The sequence below is a fragment of the Hibiscus syriacus genome, unplaced genomic scaffold (assembly GCF_006381635.1).
Source record: "Hibiscus syriacus cultivar Baekdansim isolate YM2019G1 unplaced genomic scaffold, ASM638163v2 tig00111273_pilon, whole genome shotgun sequence".
In the NCBI taxonomy this organism is placed as follows: domain Eukaryota; kingdom Viridiplantae; phylum Streptophyta; class Magnoliopsida; order Malvales; family Malvaceae; genus Hibiscus; species Hibiscus syriacus.
This window is the reverse complement of record NW_024063040.1, coordinates 2596874-2622337: the sequence shown is the minus strand read 5'-3', so window position 1 is coordinate 2622337 and position 25464 is coordinate 2596874. Positions and strand designations below refer to the sequence as shown.

Sequence of the window (25464 nt, the reverse complement as noted above, 5' to 3'; positions counted from 1 at the left end):
AATCATGCATGAACTATTACTTTTATCAATCATACCCTTATTCATGTAACAAATCCCTATAACACATATGCAATATATAATTACATGTAAGAACATATATACACATATATACTCATCATTTCCATCATTAGCCTCATTTCATTATCAATATCAATATTATTTATCTTACTTCATACATTTTCTCTTATACCTAGCATTTTAACCAACATTTTACTCATTTAATCATACAATCCACATATCATCATATAAATCATATAATACAATTCATAGCATAAAAGCATACAAATCACATGTAATATGTTTGTTGTTATTTCTTTATTAGCCTATGTACACATGTGAGAACTGTAGATATGTGAGTCTATTGAGGTTGTGCACTATGCTGTCACCACAGCTCGTATAATTCCCACTAGGGGCACGTAGAATTTGTCCCGAAGGACCACGTAGATGTCCCAAAGGACCACTATGTCCCGAAGGACCACTATATCCCGAAAGACCGCGTAGACCCTCAACTCTTGGCATGCCAACTATACCTCTAGCTCTCAATACACTTAACATGGGCATTTTCACTTATCTCATTTCACTATACATTTTCATATCACATGTTCATATAAGCTCATAGCTTCTTTCACATATACATGTAGACATATGGCTTTTTTTCATGTAATTCATATCACTTTTCATATAATTCACATGTTCACATATCTCTTTTTATATTCTCATAGGATCGCATAGCTCATATATACATCACATACTTCTCATAGACATATAAAAACATAGATCCTCATCACATCACTTATATTACATGTTCATATAAATCATTTATATCTATACCACATAGCTTATATCACTTTCTCTTGTCATTACATAAGTTATTATTATTTACATAGTTTATAATCATATAACTTATATCACAGAGTCACATCATCACATAAATCATATCACATGGAAAAGAACATAACAATACATATTCACATACTAACGGCTATCAACTATACTTATTTTCATGCATTCATAAATTCAGAACATGAAAATAGACTTATCGCAAGTCTAATTTCCATATAATCATATACTATAATCATATACTATAATCATATGCACTCACATTGGCCTCACTAAGTTCTAATCCATTTTTATAATTTCCTCTCTTGCGATCTAATCATAACTTGATAATCGTTTTGGGACTTGTTCGTGCTCGATATCTATATAATCATACTTTGATACATATTAGTATTCAATTAATATACGCTAATCTATCATTTCTTAGACCGAAAGAAAGATTTATTTCAATTCCCCTTGAAGTGCATCGATGCATTAATTGCATTCGATGTTTCCATTTTTAAGAGGTGCATCGATGCACTTCCTGTGCATCAATACACACTGAACAATTTTTGGAGATTTACCCTTGATGCACCGGTGCACATTGAATATGCATCGATGCACATAGCCCAGAATTCATTTTTAATCCCGAAAATCTACTCAAATCAACTCAAATGCTTCATATTTCATCCCCTTTCATGTTCTCAACTCATATAAACATGCTTAAACCAATTTATATCCATATAAACCATCTTTAACTTCAAAATTATATTCCTCATATGTAACTCAAAAATTAAACCAACTTTTGCAATATGTTTTAATTCTAATTCTATGGCTTCTAACTTCTTAATTAGACCCTTGACAAGTCAAATTTAATTTCCAAATCTAGTTATGAACTCTATTTCAAGATTTCACCCAAAAACCTCAAATATTTAATCCCTCCTAACTCCATCATACTTTGATTTTAAGATAACTTAAGCTTTCCTTAAGCTTAGTTATCATCTAATAATCATAAACCAACTTTTATTTCAACAAATAATCAACTAACCACAAAACTCACCTTTGCCATGGTGACTCACGACTGAAGAAGAAGAAGAGAACTCTGGAAGTTTATTTTGCCTTCTTTTCTCTTCCACGTGGGCTTCCTTATCTAATAAAGGAAAATAAAAATCTTCCATGTCAAATGACTATTTTACCCTTTACTTCATTCAATAATTACTAAATAACTTTCATCATATTTCCAATAAATCATTGAACTATTCAATTATCCCACTTTAATCACCAATTTCTAAAACTTTACAATTTGGTCACTAACCCGGTATTTAGGATGTTACATATTTTCTTTCTCCCGACATGTACGAGCATAACATAGTAGAATTGCCTCTTTGGATCCTTTTGGTCTAGTGACAACCGAGTTATTTATGCATTACTTGATGAAGATGTTTCTTCCTCAAATTTTACGGTCAACTCGATGTTCATACCACCAACATATGTGTAGGCCCTAAACATCTTCCGAATTTCACTTGCATTTGATAAGGTCAACATATAATGTGTTTCAAGGTTGGGTTCATCAACAATAACTTTCACTTACAACAAAGACATCTTTCTTGTTATAGATTTTTAAGCTCCGTTGAAATCAAATTATATAATTCATCTTTCTTAAACTTGGCATTGAAGGAAATGTAGAAATAAGTGTCGGAATGGAACACAATCAGAAAATATTGTCATTAAATATTTGTTTTATGAAGGTATCATCCAACATGATTATCGTTTGTATTTATAGATATTTTTTTAAAATCTCGTGCCTTCCAGAATGCAAGCCCTTGACATGTCAAATCAAATATGTATGCTAGTGGTGTTGTCACGTCAGGAATTTTTATTGACCTCATGTTCTGCATAATGTGAGGTTCCTAACAGGTCAAGAATCTCAATAGAAAACGCATTTTGCATAGCGCGAGGTCGTTCCCTATATAAAGCATTGATGGAATTTTAAATTTTAACGCAAGGTCTTTACTTATAAGAGGCTCATTATCTGGTGGCACAACTTGGCATAAAACTTAGAGATCATTATGCCAATGTTGATGCTATAAGTTATGCCACCCGAAAAGGGTGTCTTTTATAAGGACATCACCCTTTGAGTTTCTTCTGTCAAACATGGCCTTCTTGAGAAATTTATTGTTTCATCAAAACCTCATTTCTCATGAACCTTCTTCAACAAGAGTAACCTGACATTCTCGAGAAACTTATCATTTCTAAAAAGGCATCCTTTTCTGGTGGCATTAATAATGGCCATTAACCCGAACAAAAATGACATTGGAGGGTGTTTGATGTTATTGCAGTCGTGGATTTGGTTTCGAATTATGTTATGTTCGATTCTTGTTCCATCAAACTCATATTTGTCATGAATATTCTTCTTCAACATGAGTAGCATGACCTTTTCGAGAAACTAATCGTTTTTAAAAAGGCATTCACTTTTGGTGACATCATCTACTTATTGCTTATGACGCTGATATGACAAATGACACACCACCACTTGAGAACCTAAGACTTCACTCGTACATAGAATTCGGGAAACTTCTCGGGAGATTTCTCATTCCATCAAACTTGTGTTTTTTCAATGTATTACTTTTGTAATTAACAAAATATATTCGTTAGTTTTCATATTTTTTGTTTTGAACCATTTCAACGCAATTTTTACACCGCTTAAAATATCTAATAAGTATCAATACTAGCCTCAATTGAAACGTAAGTATCAATACAACGCCTCTAATCTTATAAATTACAAAAAAATTTAAATTAACTTCCCAAAAATACTCCTCAAACATGCCTACGAAGTCATTTTAGCTTATTCTTCATGCACAAAACCAATCTTTGGTACCATTTTGAACGCGATTTTTACCCCGCTTACAATGTCTCATATGTGCTGATATTACCCTTAGTAGTATGAGGTGATTATAAGATAGTATTTGTTTACATTCTTTCTTAATTATTGACAACACACACACATCCTTCAAACATATCTACTCGAATCTAGAATCTCTGGGGAAAAAAATAATACTCTCCTTAATCACTACATACTTGATGGGTTCACTATCATACTTTTAAGTATAATATAAGATTAACTTTTAAAATTTATATTTAATCTTAATTTTAGTCAAAATACCAACAAAAAAACAATTACTGTAATTTAAATTCAACACTTAATTATTTCAATTCTCATCCTTCCCCTTGAAAATTCGAGAATATAAATGTGATTTCCAATTGCACTCTATTTAAAAAAACTCACAAATTACAATCAAAGATCAAACATGTAATATTTGTATAACCACATATAATTACACTTAAATTCAATTATCACACTTTCAAAACACATCTTTAATTTTTTACCACTTTTTTTAAGTTTATCAAATTTAAGTTGTGGGCTTGAGTTTGATTGGTATGTCCTAAATCCATATTAATCATAATAAATGTAATACCCCAAAATTTTGGTTAGTGACCAAAATGTAAATTTTGAAAGTTTAGTGGCTAAAGTATAAAATTGGGGAATTCTAGGGACTTAAGTGGTAATTTTTCCAAAAATAATTTTTATTCCATTAATGGATAATTTACTCTTGAGTGTTGTTTTTTTATTGAAATCATATTTTTGATCCGGAATTGGTGTTAAAAAAACTAAAAAGTGTTAAAGTATGGTAAAAATTCAGTAAATCGGACCAAATAGAAATTTCAGGAAAATTTGAAGGTTATTAAATTAAGCTTAGAAATATTATTTCAACATTTTAAAATGATCGGGTAGGACTTGCGAATGAGTAAATTTGAAGGTTATTAAATTAAGCTTAGAAATATTATTTTCAACATAAAATATCCATGTATAAAAAATCACATTTATGTTGTGACATGAAATTAGTATCGAATGAGCATCGGAAGATTTTTAGGAATTTATTTTCTAACATGTGCCTATGTTAGTAAGATTCTAACATGTGGTTTTAATTTGTATATGTTTTGTAATGATGCTCATTTATATTGTGTGCTTGAAGTAAAGATTAAACATTATTAAAGCTAAGGAGAAGCTTAAAGATGAAATGTGAATCTCTAAGGAAGGTTTGCAAGCTAAGGACATCAGGTGAGTGCAAATTTAATTTGTACTTATATTGTCGAGCAAACATTAGCTTGCGATGAGCCAGTGACAGAGTTATTATGGTAAGGAGTCACTCCTAAAATGTTATGTGATTTGTGATGCATGCATATATATGCATTTGGTGAGCTAATAGAATTAATGACATGCTAAAAATGCAAATTGGTGAAGTCAGCTTAGAAACTTAGTTCTAGACAATAAGTTTATAAAATCACCATAAATTCTAAAAAATAATTAGATGATTATTTTTATACCGTTGGATTCATATATCAGTCTAGTTTTGTTTAGAACAAACGGAAACTAATTTCAATGTATATACAAAAATATATGAATTTTTAACCAATGATAGGTCAGAAACCGAGGCAACAAATTCTGCCCAAAACAGATTTTGTCGTCAACTTTGAAATTTTACCATAAATTGTACAAATTGAACTAGAAGGAGTTCATTATATGGATAGATTTTTATTTGAGTTTAGTTTCCATTGGTATGAACGGAATAATTTTTAAATATTTATATTAATACATAATAATATTTCTTTAAAGGTAGTGCAAACTGTCAGAATATGAAATGATGACAAATTTTGAGATTTAACCAAATTATAAGCAAAGGATCAAGTTAAAGTTTAGTGAGGCTTATATTTTGACATGTATATAATGTTAAAATGAGTGCAATGCCTACATAACATTATACATGGATATTTTATACATCATCGGGTAGGACTTGCGATGAGTCTACTTTATTTATGTTGGCATGATAATTGTGTCACGGTGTAATAGTTGATGGTTGAAAACGACTTCTCGTCTTGTTTCTCCAGGTTCTTGAACTCCTTCGCCTTCTCCTTTCATTTACTGAGGTAAATCTTTTATCTTCGCTTTCATTTTTCTTCAAAATCCATCGATCTGTCATCTGTCGCTTTTAATGCTTGAGTTTGATGTTTAAACGATTATGCAACTGAGATCTACAGCTGTAGAAGTATTTACAGTGTTAAATTTAACTTGATCTGGTTTCTTTGTAGTTAGATCTTTACTTAGCTTGATTCATTACATTTGCGATTTATTCATAGATCTTACGAGAATTCATTTTTTTCATTTATTTTGAACTCTATCTTCTTCCAACCTGTCTTGATTAATGCTTTCATCGCGTAAATTTTAATGCGTTCCAAAGATATTTTTTTGAGCTTATAGAAAAATTCTAATATAGATTCTTCTTTCTAATTGATTTACTTTGTTATCCATTGAATTATACAATATATTGATTAGATTATCTCAAATGAATGTTGCCTACTATTTTTGTAGTTAATATTAGAGTCACGAACTAGATCATAAGAATATTTGAGTAATTTTGTAGTTAATTTTCTTTAAAATTTCATTATTTTTGTTTTTTACAATAATCATTAACGTTGTTAATTATTTGATGTTCAAAATTGTTTGTTTAATAGGAACTTGGATCTACTGGATCTTTATTTTTGCACTTTTCTTTGAGTAGGATTTACTGGATTTGTATTTTTTTTTCATTGCCCTAGACTCCCGATATCTTATATCATAATAGATTTTTAAGTAAGATATAAATTCAATCATTGGTTTCTAGCTGTTGGCCTTAAGTTAAGTAAGATAGTGTTAATTTGTCTTAAAATCCTATTAAGTAACCAACTAGGCTTCTTAGTACCCCTCAATTCTCTAGCGTTTTAATGGTGCACCTTCTGTCTTCTTTGGATTCCTTTTTCATAGTTCCACATAGCTCCGAATATCGATGATTACTTGAGGTCATGTCCTTCTTTTAGATCCCATAGGGCGTATAAGGGGAGGGCTCGACAGAGTGGTGTCAAGGAGACTAGACTTAGAGTTTGTTCGTTGAATGTAGGCATATTAAATGCTAGGCTGCTGGAGCTGACCAACATACTAAGTAATAGGAAAATAGATTTTGCTTGTATTCAGGAGACTAGGTGGAAAGGGGCTCGCGCCAGAGAGTGTAATGGGTAAAAGTTGTTGTATTCAGGCGTAGATAACGCTAGAAATGGGGTGAGTATCTTGGTATCCTATAGGCTCAAGGAAAATGTATTTGAAGTTTGTAGATACCGGGATAGGATCATGATGATTAAGGTTATTATAGAAGATGAAGTGGTGAATGTCCTTTCAGTGTACGCCCTACACGTTGGCCTAGAGGAAGGGGAGAAATGTTTCTTCTGGGATCAGTTAGATGAGTTACTTAGGAGCATTCTGGAGGACCAAAGAGTTTTCATAGGGGGAGACTTCAATGGCCATATAGGTAGTGCAACCGACGGGTATGACGGTGTTCATAGGGGTTTCGGTTTTGGTAGTAGGAACGAGGAGGGGCGTACGTTGCTTGAATTTGCTACTGCACACGATATGGTGGTCACTAACTCCTGCTTTAACAAGAGAGGTGTGAACTTGATTACGTTCCATAGCGGGGGACATTATACCCAAATCGACTATATCGTGGTTCGAAATCGGGATCGATGGGCTTGCATTGAGTGTAAGGTGTTCCCTGAAGAGGCATGTGCATCACAACACAGATTGTTGGTTTTGGTGTTCTGCGTACGCCACGGGTGGAGTACTCATAAGAGGGCTAAAACTGGTAAACCTAAGATCCTTTGGAAAAACTTACATGGAGCGACAGCTGATGACTTTAGGAGTAAGGTTTTATCTAATACAGGTTTTGGAACTACAAACTCAAATAATGCAGATATGTTATGGAAATATATGGCACAATCCATCAGAGAGGTGGGCAAAAACACCCTTGGGTTGTCGACAGGGAAGGTAAAGGAGCATAAAGAATCGTGCTGGTGGAACGACGAAGTCCAAACTAAGGTGAAGACAAAACAAACTTGCTTCAAGGAGTATCTACAATACAATGACGACGAAGAAATATCGAGAGCTAAACAAAGATACAAGGAGGTGAAGTGGGAAACCAAGAAAACGGTGGCTAAAGCAAAGGATAAGACATACGAGGAAATGTACAAGAGATTAGACACCAAGGAAAGACAAAACGACATCTTCAGGCTAGTAAAATCTAGGGAGAATAGGAAAAAGGATCTAGGTAGCATTAGGTTTATTAAGGACAATAATTGTGTTCTTTTAATGAAAGATCATGATATTAAGAGGGTTTGGGGTAGTTACTTCTTTGGCTTATTTAATGACGGTGCCTCTCCCTATAGAGATAGTATCGTTGATCGGTCAGTTGACCATCTTACTACGGCTAATGAATGCCCTACAACTAGGATTAGGTTTGAGGAAGTCAAAATGGCTCTTAGAAAGATGGGGAAGGACAAAGTTGTCGGTCCAGATCAAATTCTTATCACTGTGTGGTTGGCCCAAGGAGAAGAGGGAGTTAAGTGGTTGACCAACATCTTTAATATTATTTTAGAGACTACCAAGATGCCAGAGGTGTGGAGAGAGTCTACGGTGATATCAATCTATAAGAATAAAGGAGATCCCCAACGTTGTGGCAACTACAGAGGTATTAAACTATTCAGCAATACCATGAAGCTATGGGAAAGGGTGATAGAGGCTAGGTTGAGACAAATTACTAGGGTTTCGAAAAACCAATTTGGTTTTATGCCAGGTACGTCAACTACGGAGGCGATTCATCTACTTCGACGGCTTATGGAGAAGGCGTTCATTGACCTTGAGAAGGCGTATGATAGTGTTCCCCGCGATACAATCTGGAAGACATTGGAAACGAGACGGATCCCAACTACTTATATATGAGCAATTCGTGATATGTACTGTAGATCTACTACATATGTCAGAACTATAGTTGGAGACATAAAGGCATTCCCGGTAGAAATCAGACTCCACCACGGGTCGGCTCTTAGCCCTTACATCTTTGCCTTGATTATGGACGACATCTATTGTGCGGCACCAGACGGTGTTCCATAGTGTATGCTTTTTGCCGACGACATTGTCCTAGTTGCTGAAACAATAACTGAGCTAAATTGTAGACTGGCTACTTTGAAGACTGCTTTGGAAGAAAAAGGTCTAAGGATCAATATCGTAAAGACAGAGTATTTATGTTTAAACTTCAGTGGGAACCAAAATGATGAAGATGTAGAGGTATGCATAGAAGGACACGTTCTCCCCTCAAAGGATTGTTTCAAGTATATAGGGTCTATGATACATAAAGATGGGGGTGTGGATGATGACGTTATACACCGTATAAAGGCGGGATGGCTAAAGTAGAAGGCTGCTACCGGAGTTTTGTGTGACAAGAAAGTGCCTCTAAAACTTAAGGGAAAATTTTATAGAATGGCAATAAGACCAGCGCTGCTGTATGGATCAGAATGTTGGGCAATCAAGAAGGATCACTTAAGGAGGATGGAGGCCGCAGAAATGAGAATGCTTCGATGGACATGTGGTAGGACTCTATGGGACATGACACCAAACTCTGCTATTAGGATGTCTTTGGGGGTGGTGCATGTATCCGAGAAATTGAGGGAGAGAAGACTACGGTGGTTTGGGCATGTCCTTAGGCGACAACAGTCGGATGCGGTCAGGAGGGTAGAGTTGATTACAATCGACGGTGCCAGAAGGAGTGGACTATCAAGGCGGAAGTGGGAAGACTGCTTGAGATATGATTTAAAGGATTTAGCCCTTACCGAGGACATGACCTCTGATAGGAAAGTATGGAGACTTAAGACCAGGGTACCCGAGTAGTGCGGGTCACATCCATAGGGTGTATCATCTTTGTCCTCTTTTAATGCCTTTGTAGAAATTTCCATGACTTCTACTTTTTATACGTTTCAGTCATTGGAATTTTTGAAGGCTTAGAACTAGGGTAGCGGAGAAGTGTTGCCTTAGTTTAGGTTTTAACCCATTTGACTTTATTCCTTCTCGTTGCTTGCTATCGTTGACTTCTATGTATCATTCTCTTCAGGTTTCCTCTTTTTAAATTTAGTTAGGTCTTACGTTACTTTCTATATGCAGAGCCTTTTTATGCAGGGATTACTTCCCATTACAGACACACGTATGTAGACTGCATATGAAGACTGTTTCAACTATGTATTTATTTATACATGCATTGCATTTTATCTTTATTTTTAATTTCATGACTGTCGAAGGTCTTCCATGGAAGCTGCTTTCAACCTGGCGTTAGGGGGAGCCTACTACCCTACCTCTCTCTTCCATTGCATATGGGAATAGGGTTTTGTTGTTGTTGTAAATATGTTAAAGGTTGAATATAAAATGCATTGATTATTGATCATTACATATGATGTTTATCATGAACATATATGATATTTATCATGAATGATATTTCGGGTATGAACTGCCCATGTTAAATTATGATAATATACTTTGCCATGGATGGATCAAATAAAATAGATTGTATGTCCAAATAAGTCATTTAAGGATGGGATGTAAGGATACTATAGTGTATAAGGACACTTAGTGCAGCACTATGGTGTATTAAGGACACTTAGTGCATAGGTACTATAGTGTGTAAGGACACTTAGTACAACATTATAGTGTGTAAGGACGCTCAATGCAACACTGTGATGTGTAAGGACACTCAATGCATATGGTAAGCACTTTAGTGCATCTTGGACTCAAATACCCACGGTCTTCATAGGGTAACGTTTGGGCTATAGTTTATTGGTTAATAAATGATAAACATGTGAATAAGCTTATGAGCTTATGGAATACATGGCAAGTATATTGGAAAGAAATTTATAAATGATTCATATCATGTTCATATTAGTAGCATGATTGAAAATATATGTAAAGTGATCATAATGCATTGAATATTATTATTGTTTACATTTATGTGTTGCATTGTCTTTAATATATTTCTATTGATTGCTTCACTAAGTGTATACTTACCGTGTGATGATTTTCACGCGTATATAAATTAAAGCGGAAGGAGTAGAGAGTTGAGCTTGGCATTAATCACTAAGGAATATTTATAGGTAACAGTAATGACACCCGACTATATTTTAAAATTTTCTAGCTGACATTTATACGAGTAAGAAGTGTTTGCAAACTAGAAGTATGGTTAGTATTCAATATAATTTAGTATAAACATATATTATGATACTAAACCATGCTTTAAAAGGTATTTTAATTTAGATTTTAAATTAGACAATTTTATTTATTATAAAAACAAAGCAAAACTGCTTGTTACTACCTAAGATTGGATTTGAATTAGAAGTTGAAATATTATATTTTGAATCAGAAGTTGAAATATTATATTTTGAATCCCTCTTATTATTTATTTTATAATAAATGTATAAATATGGAATTTGTGAAAGAAACCATATTTTACCTATTTTGGGTTAATAATTATTTTAATTATTTGATGTAACATCTATGAATTGTGTACGGGAACATACACGAAAAATGAGTGTTACAATAAATCCCCTTCCTTAATCTCTAGGGTTAGGTATTCGTAAGAAACAGGAAGTTCTGCTGTGTGGCACCTAAAAAACAGCTAAAAAACGGCGTGACCGGTTATATTATATCATTTAACCGAAAATATTATCGATTTGAAATGCAGCAACAAACAAACAAACTTCAACGTAGAAACGCCTTCTGAAATGCAGCAACAATTACGCTTCGATTTCAAAAACTCTATATATTTTCAGAGGAAATTTAGTTATGCCTTTATATTTACACCGGATATGTTATTTATATTTAAGCGATACAATTACCTAAGTGTCGATACTTTTATGTGAAGTGTCGATACTTTCGATAGGATATTTACCTATTTTTTTTAAAGTGTCGATACTTTTTTACGCGTACTTATTAAAGTACCGACACTTTCAACATAATTGGTAGCGCTTTACCGGTTTTGTCATTTCGATACCGGTTTTGTCATATTTTTACCTATTATATTATTATGGATCGATACATTTTCATAAAGTATCGACACTTTTTAGGCGCTATAATTTCTTCTCTTTTAAATTACGAAAGTATCGATACTTATATTAATTTATCGACACTTTCAATATATCCGGTAGCTTTTTACCGGTTTTATCATTTCGAGACCTGTTTTATCATATTATTACCTGTTATATTACTATGGATCGATACATTTATATAAAATATCGACACTTTTTAGGCGCTATAACTTCTTCTCTTTCAAATATAAAAAGTGTCGATAATTATATTAATTTACCGACACTTTCAATATATCCGGTAGCTTTTTACCGGTTTTATCATTTCGAGACCTGTTTTGTCATATTATTACCTGTTATATTGCTATGGATCGATACATTTGTATAAAGTATCGACACGTTTTAGGCGCTATAACTTCTTCTCTTTTAAATTACAAAAGTGTCGATACTTATATTAATTTCTCAATACTTTCAATATATTCGGTATCTTTTTACCAGTTTTATCATTTCGAGACCTGTTTTGTCATATTATTACATGTTATATTGCTATAGATCGATACATTTGTATAAAGTATCGACACTTTTTAGGCGCTATAACTTCTTCTCTTTTAAATTACAAAAGTGTCGATACTTATATTAATTTATCGACACTTTCAATATATCCGGTAGCTTTTTACCGGTTTTATCATTTCGAGACATGTTTTGTCATATTATTACCTGTTATATTGATATGGATCGATACATTTGTATAAAGTATTGACACTTTTTAGGCGCTATAACTTCTCTTTTAAATATCAAAAGTGTCGATACTTATATTAATTTATCGACACTTTCAATATATCCGGTAGCTTTGTACCGGTTTTATCATTTCGAGACCTGTTTTGTCATATTATTACCTGTTATATTGCTATGGATCGATACATTTGTATAAAATATCGACACTTTTTAAGCGCTATAACTTCTTCTCTTTTAAATTACAAAAGTGTCAATACTTATATTAATTTATCGACACTTTCAATATATCTGGTAGCTTTGTACCGGTTTTATCATTTCGAGACCTGTTTTGTCATATTATTACCTGTTATATTGCTATGGATCGATACATTTGTATAAAGTATCGACACTTTTTAAGCGCTATAACTTCTTCTCTTTTAAATTACAAAAGTGTCAATACTTATATTAATTTATCGACACTTTCAATATATTCGGTAGAGGTTTACCGGTTTTATCATAATGACACCGGTTTTGTCATATTATTGATCGATACATTTGTATAAAGTATCGACACTTTATAGGCGCTATAATTTCTTCTCTTTTAAATTACAAAAGTGTCGATACTTATATTAATTTATCGACACTTTCAATATATCCGGTAGCGGTTTACCGGTTTTATCATAATGACACCGGTTTTATCATATTTTTACCTGTTATATTGCTATGGATCGATACATTTTTCATTTGTATCGACACAAACCGACAAGTTATGTTTGCTGGTTGTCAAATTTTTTAATATTTTCTTCATGATTTCCACCTACAACATTGTTATTACTCGATATTTTAGGTAACGCTAAACCGAATTTATTAAATATATTATAATGTATCCGATAACACCGTATATTAATCGTGTATTAACCCGCCTTTCCTGAGATAATCTCATAAGGAACACAAGTACAGGGATCGCCAAATTAATTAATGTACAATTTTGTTATTAATTTTGAGCACGTTCATATCCTTAGTTAATTTGGCGTTGATTGGATGGATTCCCCCCTAGTATTTAGGGTTAGGTACTCGTTAGGTATAGTAATTGCATCAATCCCCATGCAAATTGCAAGGAAATCATAATGAACAAGAGTTGAATGTCACCCAAAGCAAGAAAATTACAATAAGAATGATATATAGTGTCAAATATTATGGTAATCAAAGTAACAAACCTTTTTTTCCCTTTTTAGGACAAAATAAAGCAAATCGTAACCTCTTTTAAGAAACATACAGGTTTAAATGCATGTACTAAATTATCTCAGTGATTAAAAAATTATTATTATTATTAGAGATCACGGATTTGAGCATCAATAATTGTAAAGATAATTGAACGTTTATTGTCAAATAATTGAAAAATACTTAAAACGAATACTACTTTATAATCACTTTAGAACTTAATAAAAAAAAGCTCCAGGTTTAACTTAACAAACGATTTTGCTTAATTGCTTGTTGTTTGCGTTGATTACGCTATGAGTAGTTTTGACATTAAAATTTTAATTTAATTTAATCGATTTACTTGATTATTTTTAAGACTTAGTAGCTAAAGTAATATCATATATAAATATCGTTGACTAGGGATATTCAAAAAAATCCATAACTGTTAATTGTAATTGTTAACTAGTATAATTATTACATTTAACAAGTTAATAAACTGAATCATTAATACCAAATGGTTACGATTAACTGAAATGCTAAAAATGATGATTAACAGTTAATGTTACAATTACGAATTCTGATAAATGATTAACTGTTAATAAATAAAATTTATTATTATTTTTCTAATTTATTATATTTTTACACAAATAACTTAATATATTTTTCTATTTTTTATAATTAATATATATTTTAATAAAATTTGTATACCAATAACTATATATATATATATATATATATATATATATATATATATATATATATTTTTAATTTCTTTGAAAATATAGAAAGATGCTGACACCAACATATTACGTGTTTATTGTTAGATATTAAGATATTGAGAGATATATATACTTACACCAGTATAAGTATGTGTTAAATGTTATACTTTTTTATTTTATTCACTTACACCGGTGTAAGTATATATTAAGTGCTACACTTGTTTGTAATATGAATTATGAATTTTTTTTTTGAAAAATAATTGTAATAGGTTAACTGTAGGTTAACATGTAGTCGAACTGTTAATAATGATTAACCATTAGCGGTTAATAGTTTCTAAATAGTTAGGTTACAATAAAAAATCTCATAATCGTATCATTGACTAAAATACAAATAAAATAATAAAAATTTTGATATTAAGTGTTTATTTTTTCAATATTCTAATATGATTACATTATAGTATTTGTGTTCCGTTTTAAGTATATATCGTTATTCTAATTTATTCCAACTTAGATAACCTAATAAAAATATGTATACTAATTGTTGGTTTTTTAACGTTTTGTGTGTATGTCTTGTAGGTGTTTTTTTAACCTCCATTATCCTTATGTGCTCTTTTTCCCTTCTAATTGGAGTTTTTTTTTTGTTGCCCTCCCGGTTCCAAGACTTCGCCTTGACTAATCCGAATCAACTCACGTCGTACACCTGATTTTGGTGAGTGAGTCTCCCAGCAGAGATTTTCTGCATACATAAGGACTCGAACTTGATACCTTATTTTACCGATATCAAGCTGCTTACCACTTGAACGAGGCATAAGATAATCGTGTATGTATTCTTTACTTAAACGACTGCAAAGGTGATTGAACGCTTATTGTTAAATAATTGAGAAATACTTAAAACAAATACTAATTTATAATCATTCAGAACTTAATAAAAAAAGCCTCCAGGTTTAACTTAACAAACGATTTTGTTTAATTGATTTTGTTTGCGTTGATTACGCTCTATTAGTAGTTTTGACATTGAAATTTTAATTTAATTTAATTGATTTACTTGATTATTTTTAAGAATTAGTAGCTAAAGTAATATCATATATAAATAACATTAATCCATAACCGTTAATCGTAACTGTTAACTGGTAAAACTGTTACATTTAACAAGTTAATAAACCGAATCATTAACACCAAATGATTTCGATTAATTGAATTGCTAAAAATGATGATTAACAGTTAAGCTTACAATTACGAATTTTGATAAATGATTAACCGTTAATAAAATATATTTATAAATATATTTCTAATTTATTATATTTTTTACACAAACAACTTAATATAATTAATATATAATTTTAATAAAATTTGTATACAAATAACTTAATATATATATATATATATATATATATATATATTGAGTTTTTCATTTTTTATTCCTTTGAAAATATAGAAAGATGCTTACACTAATATATTATGTGTTTATTGTTAGGTATTAAGACATTGAGAGATGTACATACTTACAACAGTGTAAGTTTGTGTTAAGTTCTATACTTTTTTTATTTTATTCACTTACACCGATGTAAGTATATATTAAGTGCTACACTTGTTTGTAGTATGAATTATGAATTTTTTTTGAAAAATAATTGTAATAGGTTAAATGTAGGTTAACATGGAGTCGAACTGTTAATAATGATTAACTGTTAGCTGTTAATTATTTTTAAATAATTAGGTTACAGTAAAAAAATCCCATGATCGTTCATGAACAACCCTATCATTGACTAAAATACAAATAAAATAATACATTTTTTTATATTAAGTGTTTAATTATTTTTTCAATATTCTAATAGGATTACAATATAATATTTGTATTCCGTTTCAAGTATATATCGTTATTCTATTCCACCTTAGATCACCTAATAAGAATATGTATACTTGGTTTTTCAACGTTTTGTGTGTCTTGTAGGCGTTTTTTCTGTAACCTCGATTATCCTTATGTGTTCTGTTTTCCCTTCTAATTGGAGTGTTTTTTTTACCCTCCCGGTTCTAAGGTTTCGCCTTAATTAATCCGGATCGATCCGCGTCGCACACCTGGTTTTGGTGAGTGAGTCTCCCAGCAGAGATTTTCTACATACACAATGACTCGAACTTGATACCCTACTTAACCGATATCAAGCTGTTTACCACTTGAACGAGACATAAGGTAATCTTGTATGTATTCTTTACTTAAATAAAAATTACTCATCGCTGAGGAAAAAAATTGTCGAGTCACATACTCAAATGAATTTTTTTAATACCAATACATTACATCACCAAATTCACACAAATCCAAATATAATGAATGCATGCTGTCTAATAACCAATGCTGGGTTGTAACAAATAAAGAGATTTTGAATTCATCAAAGCAAAGATGCTAAAAGAGAAGGTGGTTTGGGTTAAATGACCTAAAATTGTATTCAATTTGCTTCTTTTTGAAGAGAAGTAATCAAATTGGTGGTGTATTTTAGGTATGATAGACATGAAGGCTTCACCAAATCATAAAGATTTTAATAGACTAAACCGTCTCAATGTGGGGAACAAATACAATGGCTTTGAAATTTGGGTACCAATCAACACCGCCTTTCCCCACAATTCAAGCCTTAAATTTCGAATTAAGCTCAAGTTTCTTACAACTTACATTAAGCTTAGTTCGACTACACCCCTAAATATAATAAGTACGAATGTATGGTATTCAACCATCAACAGTCGTTTATCTTCATTCCAAATTTTTTAATTTATTATTATTAGATTTTGTACTGTTTGAATGGAAAAAACATGTTTTTTTAAAAAATATTTAGTAAATAATCATAGATAAAATAATAAAGGATTTATATAGAAATCTATTAACCTCGGGTTCCATTCTTAATTTAATAATTTGAAGTTTTGTGTTTAGCCTGTTGATCAGATATGGTGACCGTACCAAAAGAAAAAGAAAGGAAGTTATCATATTTAATTATTATAAAAAGGTTAAGGGTTTGATAATAAATAGAGAAAATACAAGTAGATTATTGAGAACGTGGACATTGCCATGCACATAATTACCCTGGAGAAGATCTCTATATAAAACAATGGTTCGCCACAGTTTTGATTCAGAGCCTTAACCCTAAAGCCACATTTTTCACTTCACTTATTTTGATCGTCATGGATTCTTCATTTTCCAAGTTTTCTCGGGCTTTGCTTCTCCTCGTGGTTTTCTGGGAAATCACCAGCTGCAACGCTCAACTTTCAACAGATTTTTACTCGAAATCATGTCCGAACTTGTTTCAAACTGCCAGATCCACCGTGCATTCTGCTATAAGGAAAGAAGCCCGCATGGGTGCTTCGTTGCTTCGATTGTTCTTCCATGATTGCTTCGTTAATGTAATTTCTAAAACCATTTACACCTTTCGGAAATCATGCATGTTATTTCCATGGTTTTTTTTGTTAATGCGTTTTAGTTTTGGGTGATAGGGATGCGATGGATCACTGCTACTGGACGACACACCGTCGTTTACCGGAGAGAAAAATGCGGCTCCGAATGTGAACTCGGTTCGGGGATTCGACGTGATCGACGACATAAAGTCTGCAGTTGAGAATGTTTGCCCCGGTGTTGTTTCTTGCGCTGATATAGCGGCCATTGCTGCTAGAGACTGTCAATATTGTAAGTCGTAATAATTAAGCGTGTGTATATATATGGATGGATGGATCAAAGGAGGCAACAGCCCCTTTTAAATTTTTTTATGTATTTTTATTGATCACACCCTAACATAAAATCATGTTCGTAGATGGGAGGCCCCAAGTGGGAAGTGAAGCTTGGAAGAAGAGATTCGAAGAATGCAAGCCAGGCTGCTGCGAATGCTAACATTCCTCGTCCAAGTTCGAACTTGACGCAGCTCATTTCCGGGTTCAATGCCGTCGGTCTTTCCACCAGGGACTTGGTTGCTTTATCTGGTTCGTAATCTTTTTATATAGTCATCGTATTATTAAATTATGGTTGTAGCCATTGCCAACATACAGTGTATTTTGTTTTAAAATAACTATATTTTTATATTGCGGATGCGATAATATATCACGGATCAAAGTTTGTACGTAGTTAAGTTACTAATGGCAAATAAAACTGTAAATTGTACAGGGGCGCACACAATCGGACAAGCAAGGTGCACAGCATTCAGGGCTCGCATATACAACGAGAGCAACATCGATCGCTCCTTCGCTAAAACAAGGCAAAGGAATTGCCCGACAGCCGGTGGGTCCGGGGACAACAACTTGGCACCGCTTGATATCCAGACTCCGACGCAATTCGACAACGAATACTTTAAGAATCTGGTGGGAAAAAGGGGATTGCTCCACTCGGATCAAGAGCTGTTGAGTGGGGGATCAACGGGTTCCATTGTTAGGGCATACAGTAGGGATCAGAGATCCTTCAGCTCTGATTTTGTTGCAGCCATGATTAAGATGGGAGACATTAGCCCCCTCACTGGATCTCAGGGAGAGACCAGGAAGAACTGCAGAAGGGTTAATTAATTATTAGTTCATCACTTTTTTTTTGAATTTCATAACAAAGTAGTCCTCAAGTGGATTTGTGTTTAAGATTATATGCATTAAAATTGTGTGTGCGTTTTGTTGTATGGCTTATGCCCATCGATGAAACTATGAGTTTAATCCAAATCTAGCTTTGTGAAAAATACTCATTGATGAAGATGATAAAACTTTACATAAAACGATGGTTTCCACCCCAAACTAATTCATTTGCCGCCTCTAATTATAGTAATCATCGAAATCTTCTTAAACAATATGAAATTGATTACGACTTCAACCAATTCCGCCACTTAAATTCTGTTTTTATATTAATTATTTAAGTTTAATTTCATTCACTTTAATTATTTATAATTATTTTTTTATCAATGGCATGCGTCATAATATTATGGTATTACGTGTCATTATATTTGTTATGTGTTTGAGAATTAAGTTTTTAGGTAACACTACAACAACAAAATATAAAAAGTTAAATTTCAAATTAATTCTATTAATTTGTATAGATTTTTATTTAAATTAATTACATTAATTATAATCAAATATTGAATCTTTATACATGTGTTCAAATTGCAATAAAAAGATGACTAAAGTAAATAATTAAGGGAAGACTACACTAATGATAGCCGAACTTTAAAAATAATTTCATTTTGGTCATTGATTTTTTTTTTTGTAAATAAATCCTTTAGCTTCTGTTTTCATTTTCACCACTATGGTTATTTTCCATTAGTGACACATGTCATCATAATGTGGGGATATGATTTTAGAATTAATATTCATTTATTACAAATCGATAATATTAGTGACTATTTATTACTTTTAAAACTTTAGAGGAAAAAACGAAAACTTATTTAAACAATAGTGGCCAATTTGTGTAGTTTGCAGTTTTTTACTAAGATTTCGTTTTGAAATTCCTGAGCCTCACCTCATCTCTCTTTAGACATCCCCGCCGCCAAACAAACCCAGCTCTTTTCTTGCCTTGAAGTTTCCGGCAGACCAGGAAATCTAATTAGGTGATTTTTGAAACCCTAAATTTGACTTGAAGATATACGACTCGGTTGGTGTTATCTGCTCTCTGCTATATTTGATTTTCTGTTTTCCATCCCACTGTTTGCTTGCTACTTTGTCTTGTTTCATATTATATCTCTGTTTGCTTTGTTGAGAAGGGAATTTTTGAAGTATTTTACTTGATTTTATATTTTGAAGTATTTCTTTGGTAGATTAGATGCAAGATTGTTTTCTTTCTTTCTTGAGTTAGGGTCAAGTAATAGGGAACACATTGAATTAGTTTAAGACTCGAACTTTGAATCGAGAACTGGGTATTGAAATGAGTTCAGGCAGTAATTGGGTATTGTCAAAACTATTACGTTAACATTTGGTTATGATCATCGTACACGTACCTCAAAATTAGCATACTTACCTGTTATAATCTTAATTCTTCATGCTGTCTGAGATTGTCTCCCCATACGCACCTTTCTCCTTTTACTTTCTTTTATCCTTATCGACTCGTGGTACCATCTCAAGTATATCCTTTGATTTTTTTTTGTCCGTTTCATGCCCTTTTTATTTGAAATTTTGATTTGGAAATTCCACAGCTTTTGCAGATAGTGATTTTGGCTTGTTATAGTCGAAGTGAATACAGAAAAAGAAAGAAGATGGAATCAGTTGTGGGCGTTGTTGTATCAAATAAAATGCAGAAATCTGTGGTAGTAGCAGTGGACAGGCTCTTCCACAACAAGCTTTACAACCGCTATGTCAAGCGCACCTCCAAATTCGTGGCCCATGATGAAAAAGATCAATGCAACATTGGTGACAGGCTATGTCTTCCATTCTTTGGATCAATGTTTGAGTGTCTTGTACATCAGTGTCATATTAATATTGCAAACACTTCAATATGTGCTTTTCTTAGGTGAAGCTAGATCCTTCTAGGCCGTTGAGCAAGCGTAAGCATTGGGTTGTTGCTGAAATTCTCAAGAAAGCTAGAATCTATACACCTCCGTTGGTGGATACTGCTGCAAATGCAAGTAACAAGAATGAAGCCCCACTTTCTTCAACCTCTTCAGGTCCTGCACTACTTCATTGTACTTGGTTGTAAATATCAAGTTCATGATTTACATCTAAAAGAACCCATTACTATCTTTGTCATGCTTATGAGCAATAATTTATTCATGAATGTTGATTTTTATGGGATCTCTTCTTTTCCATGTGTTGTGAGTGTCATTATATTGGTTTAAAATCTGAGGGCAGTTGTTTTGACCAACGTTTGAGAGCTGTTGGCAAATATAGTGTTCCTATTGCTGAATCCTGTCAAACGTGTCTCGTGACTTGAATAGGTTTATCGATGACTAGCTAGCGTGTGTGATAGCATATGATCTTGGTAACTATGGTCTGGTTTCCTTCATATTATTGCTTTCCGACCGAGTAATCTCCAAGAATTGTCTTTTCAAAAGCCTATCTACTTGGTGTGCTTTCATTGAATTGGTTTGTGGTTTACCATTGGTGCATTCTAATGTAAATTGTAATGACCTTGTTTTAGAATATAGCATACTAATAATGGGTGGAGAGCATAAGCTTCTTTGACACTTTTTGAAAAATCACAATTTTAATCCTCAATAGAAATTCGGCAGATTGTGGGTATAAGAAATATTAAATTGTCAAGTTGTTCAACTTGTGGAATCTAAAGTAGGATATGTCTCCCTGCTGATCAAATTGACGTAATCTAAGAACATCTGACATTGTTGCAATTTTTACTATTTGCCGTCTGACACCTTAATTCAGTAAGTATTAATGAACTACCAGTTAATATGCATTAATCCAAGGTTTTTCTTTTGATTTTATTCAGGTTCATAACTATGAATTTCTAGAACATTAATCTTGAAGACGTCATTTCCTAATAGCATCTAATATGTAACAGCTGTCTCTGTATAAGTTGAAAAGATTCCATGAGAATTCCATCGAGTTATTTAATTATTATTTCCTTCAACACGCATTAGTTTAATTATTATTTCCTTCAAGATATATATATATATATATATATATATATTTACGGTTTTCTTTCATTGAGTTATTAGTTTCAATAAACTAGAACTCGTTGAAGGATCAACGTGGAAAAAGTGAACGTCGTTATCCTTAAAAGTCACAGGTTTTAATAAATGCGTCTATAAGATGTGTGCATTGCCAATGACTAATAAAGATTTTGAAGAGATACTATATTATAATCATCCAAATTATTAAGAAGACCCCAACAAACTAATATTTGCCTAAATTAAATGTCACATTAGTGATGATAAATGAGTTACTCCATTTTGTTGCTATATATGATAGGTTGCAATCATCCCATATATTGTAAAATCCCAGGTAGATTGTGAAAGCAAGCACATAATTTCCTTTTTCTCTTTTTAATCAATGTGGGATTTTTTAAAAAAATTAAAACAATGAAAGAATTGTATAGAGACAAGGGGGAGATGCCATGATTTCAAGCAACGATGACATGAGACCAAATCCCATCACATCTTCTGGAATTCTAGAGACTCAACAATATGATATTTATGAGCAGTAGCTTGCTAACTTAAATGAGCAATACAAGTTTCAAAATACTTCTTAATTTCCCACACGCCAAGCAAACCCAGCAAAAATAATCCTAGCTAGCTGGCAAATGCCACCATCATTGACTAAATTTCAATATATTTGTTTACATTTTCACTAAGTACCAACTTACTGACAAGATTCACTTATAGTATGCACAATTAATTATTCAATACACACAAGGTTGAGAAGTGTCAACCCAACCAATAATGGAACCACATTCATCACCTGTGAATAATTAACGAGGGTAAGCTTTGCCCTAGATTCTCACTTCAAAACATATTTATTTGATATTATTATCGTTGCAGTTAATTTAAGATTATTGGTTTGGACATGTTTAAACGGATATCCTTTAATATAATTAATGAATAATGTTATATATATATATATGTGTGTGTGTGTGTGTCCTTTAGAAGTTTCTAACCGACATGAGGATTATCAAAAGCACTGTATATTCCTTTTGTCCCCCTCTCCCAACTTCATGTAATATTAGATCCTTCAATGGCACAGAATAGCATGGGCTTACAGCCTGTCCTTCACATGCAACCTATTCACCCTCCCCAATTCATAATCTAAATTTCAACTGGGATCTCCCCCGTCACAAAAACTATACATTATTTCTCACTTCTCTTTGCCAATGTCACCATTGTCTAGGGATCAGGGCTGGATATCGGGTCGGTTAAAAGAAATTCAAACCCGACCTCGAAAAGACGAGCAAAGAACTTGACTCTAATATCATGTTAAAGACATTACGAAACTAGCTCTAATACCGTATTAAACTTGGGAAATTAGCTTATAAAGTGAAAAGCATGATATTAGAATATGTATTGTCCATTCTCCAAATGGTAGTGTCCATATTATTCATTGAGGAAAACAGTAAAGAGAAGTGGAAATCAAGATAATAAAACAAATGTAGGAGAAAGAAACACATCGACCAACAATTATAGGTAAAAGGCATATATGGAGTTTATCAATTGGGGGGCAAGCCGAGTGACTAAACAGAACGAATGGCAATGATATTTTTACCCAAAGTAGGAAACATTATCATTTGAAATGGTGCTATAGTCTACAGCAGCGGTGTGTTGAGTGTATATGGAACAAGTAGTAACGGCCGTAGCAGCAGGAATAGGACGAGGTGACGGCGGAGGCGGCGGCTGAGTGGTGCTCGGTGGCGGTGCAGCCACTGAAACAGCTCCAGGTGAGAGCATGGGTACATGGGAGGAAGGTGGTGGTATAAGGTTAGCTTCCCTACACTTGTATTTTATTATCTCAGCCCTTACTGCATTCAGTTCAGCTTGTAAAGATTGAATTTGCTGCTGCAGAGATGAAATAGCACCCATGCAACCATAAACCGGATCTCTTAGTCTCACATTCGCCTCGTAAACAAGACTGTTCGCCGCGTCGGAGCGTTGGCTCTCCGGTACTTCCTGAACCACACACAACCATGATAATCCACCACGAGAACGTACAAATTAGTCAAAAAGACAAAACAAAATTCTGAAAGGACAATAATTACTTCAGGAGTTTGAATCATGGTTATACCATTAGCATCTTTGAGACGTTGCTGGCACCGAAGACTTTGTGAACGCAAGCGAACTTTTGGGGCTCGTGGGGGGAGAAATATGGAGAAAAAGGGCATTCTTGAGCACACCTACGCCTCAAGAGCTTGCAAGCCGCGCATGGTGTAATGGTGTTCAGGGTTCCAGGAGGACCCAACATATGCCTTCTTCCCATCTGGTAATTAGATGAAACATCTGCTTCTCTCTTGATCTTCTTTCCTATCTCATCAAATCTCTCCCTAAATCAACCACCAAACCAACAAAACACACAAATCATTGAGTTATTACAGTGCATGTTTACATATAAACCAATACGTTCTTTTACTGATATAAACGAGTTATCTTCTATGAGAGACGATTAAGCCTCAAAATGTTCAGAAAGCAACATGAAGAGATCACACACACACACACACACGGAGAGAGGTGTACTTTTTACCTTTCTCTGGACATTCAGGCATGCTCTCAAGTAAAATGAAGAGAGAGAAAGGGTAGGAAAAGAGTGGTTAGCAGAGGGAACGGTATGGTCCACTGTTTATATAAAATGGGATTTCAAAAGAAGGGATGTAACATAAAACATTTGAGGGTTGTTACTTGTTAGAGTTGAGCATTCCCGGGATTACGATTTGCAGCAGAAAGCTTCAATGGAAGCTCAGAGGGAGAGGGTGATGTTATTTTTGTAGTAGAATAGAATGCCAGCTCTTGCGCACGTGCCACTCCTTGATTGTTTTGACTTTTTTTTGGGGTGGAATTTTATCCAACCTTTCTCATATGTGGTCTTTGCTTCTTGCTTAGGGAAGACCCTAATCTTCAATCATGGTAAATTCAGATCGTCAAGTACTCAAATTATTCCTAAATCAAAGAGTTCAGAGCTTGATTGTCAACCTGTATCACTCTTTCTCTAATCCTCAAACTATTGTTTTCTTTTGATTTTCATTGCAGATCGAGAGGCTTTTTGCATGTTTGATTCTCTAAACTAATAAAACAAGTTGTGTATATATGAAAGGGTTAGGTTATGATCATAGTCAATATGGAGATGTGGGATTAATTGTGAAGCGGAGCATGTTAGTTCATTGTCAAAATCAAGAAGCCATCTCCACCACCAAGCACCAAATCTTGGGATCTCCTATTCTCCAAAATCAAAATTTAATTATCACCAGAATTGCCGTGTACTACCCGCTATTTGTTGTCTTAACATCACCCCCAAGTGTAGCCTCAGTTTGAAGAAACTATGCTTAGATTGACGGTAGACTAGGGGTGCTAAAAATATACTTGAATTATCAATTTCGAAAATTATCGGATATTTATGATGTAAATACTTAAATTTATGGGTCGAGCACCTGATTTCTTTTTTACTT

The 25464-nt window shown here is 33.2% G+C and overlaps 2 protein-coding genes, 1 long non-coding RNA gene and 1 pseudogene across 3 annotated transcripts; 3 read left to right on the top strand and 1 right to left on the bottom strand.

Moving 5' to 3' along the window:
* Positions 1–4221: 4221 nt before the first annotated feature.
* LOC120157513 lies at positions 4222–20540 on the top strand. The gene is made up of 3 exons (XR_005519144.1): positions 4222–4233; positions 5227–5230; positions 20198–20540. It is a non-coding gene; the product is annotated as an uncharacterized LOC120157513 (long non-coding RNA).
* Positions 17538–19046, top strand: LOC120157511 (annotated as a pseudogene).
* An 80-nt stretch (positions 20541–20620) lies between the features above and the next one.
* Positions 20621–21060, top strand: LOC120157654 (30S ribosomal protein S17-like). Its single transcript, XM_039168724.1, has 2 exons — positions 20621–20821; positions 20875–21060. Exons 1-2 carry the CDS (start codon positions 20621–20623, stop codon positions 21058–21060), a joined length of 387 nt encoding a protein of 128 aa, XP_039024655.1.
* A 2509-nt stretch (positions 21061–23569) lies between these two features.
* On the bottom strand, positions 23570–24776 carry LOC120157512 (LOB domain-containing protein 15-like). Its single transcript, XM_039168609.1, has 3 exons — positions 24546–24776; positions 24093–24348; positions 23570–23977 (listed from the first exon to the last, which is right to left on the bottom strand). Exons 1-3 carry the CDS (start codon positions 24557–24559, stop codon positions 23573–23575), a joined length of 675 nt encoding a protein of 224 aa, XP_039024540.1. The 5' UTR covers positions 24560–24776; the 3' UTR covers positions 23570–23572.
* Between the last annotated feature and the right edge of the window lie 688 nt (positions 24777–25464).

Bases quoted from the DNA above. Each gene is read 5' to 3' on its own strand.
- LOC120157512 (XM_039168609.1), bottom strand. The intron at 23,978-24,092 runs GTATAACCATGA...TGTGTGGTTCAG, and splicing joins ACGTCTCAAAGATGCTAATG to GAAGTACCGGAGAGCCAACG.
- LOC120157654 (XM_039168724.1), top strand. From the start codon at position 20,621: ATGGAATCAGTTGTGGGCGTTGTTGTATCAAATAAAATGCAGAAATCT. The intron at 20,822-20,874 runs GTACATCAGTGT...TGCTTTTCTTAG, and splicing joins GATCAATGTTTGAGTGTCTT to GTGAAGCTAGATCCTTCTAG.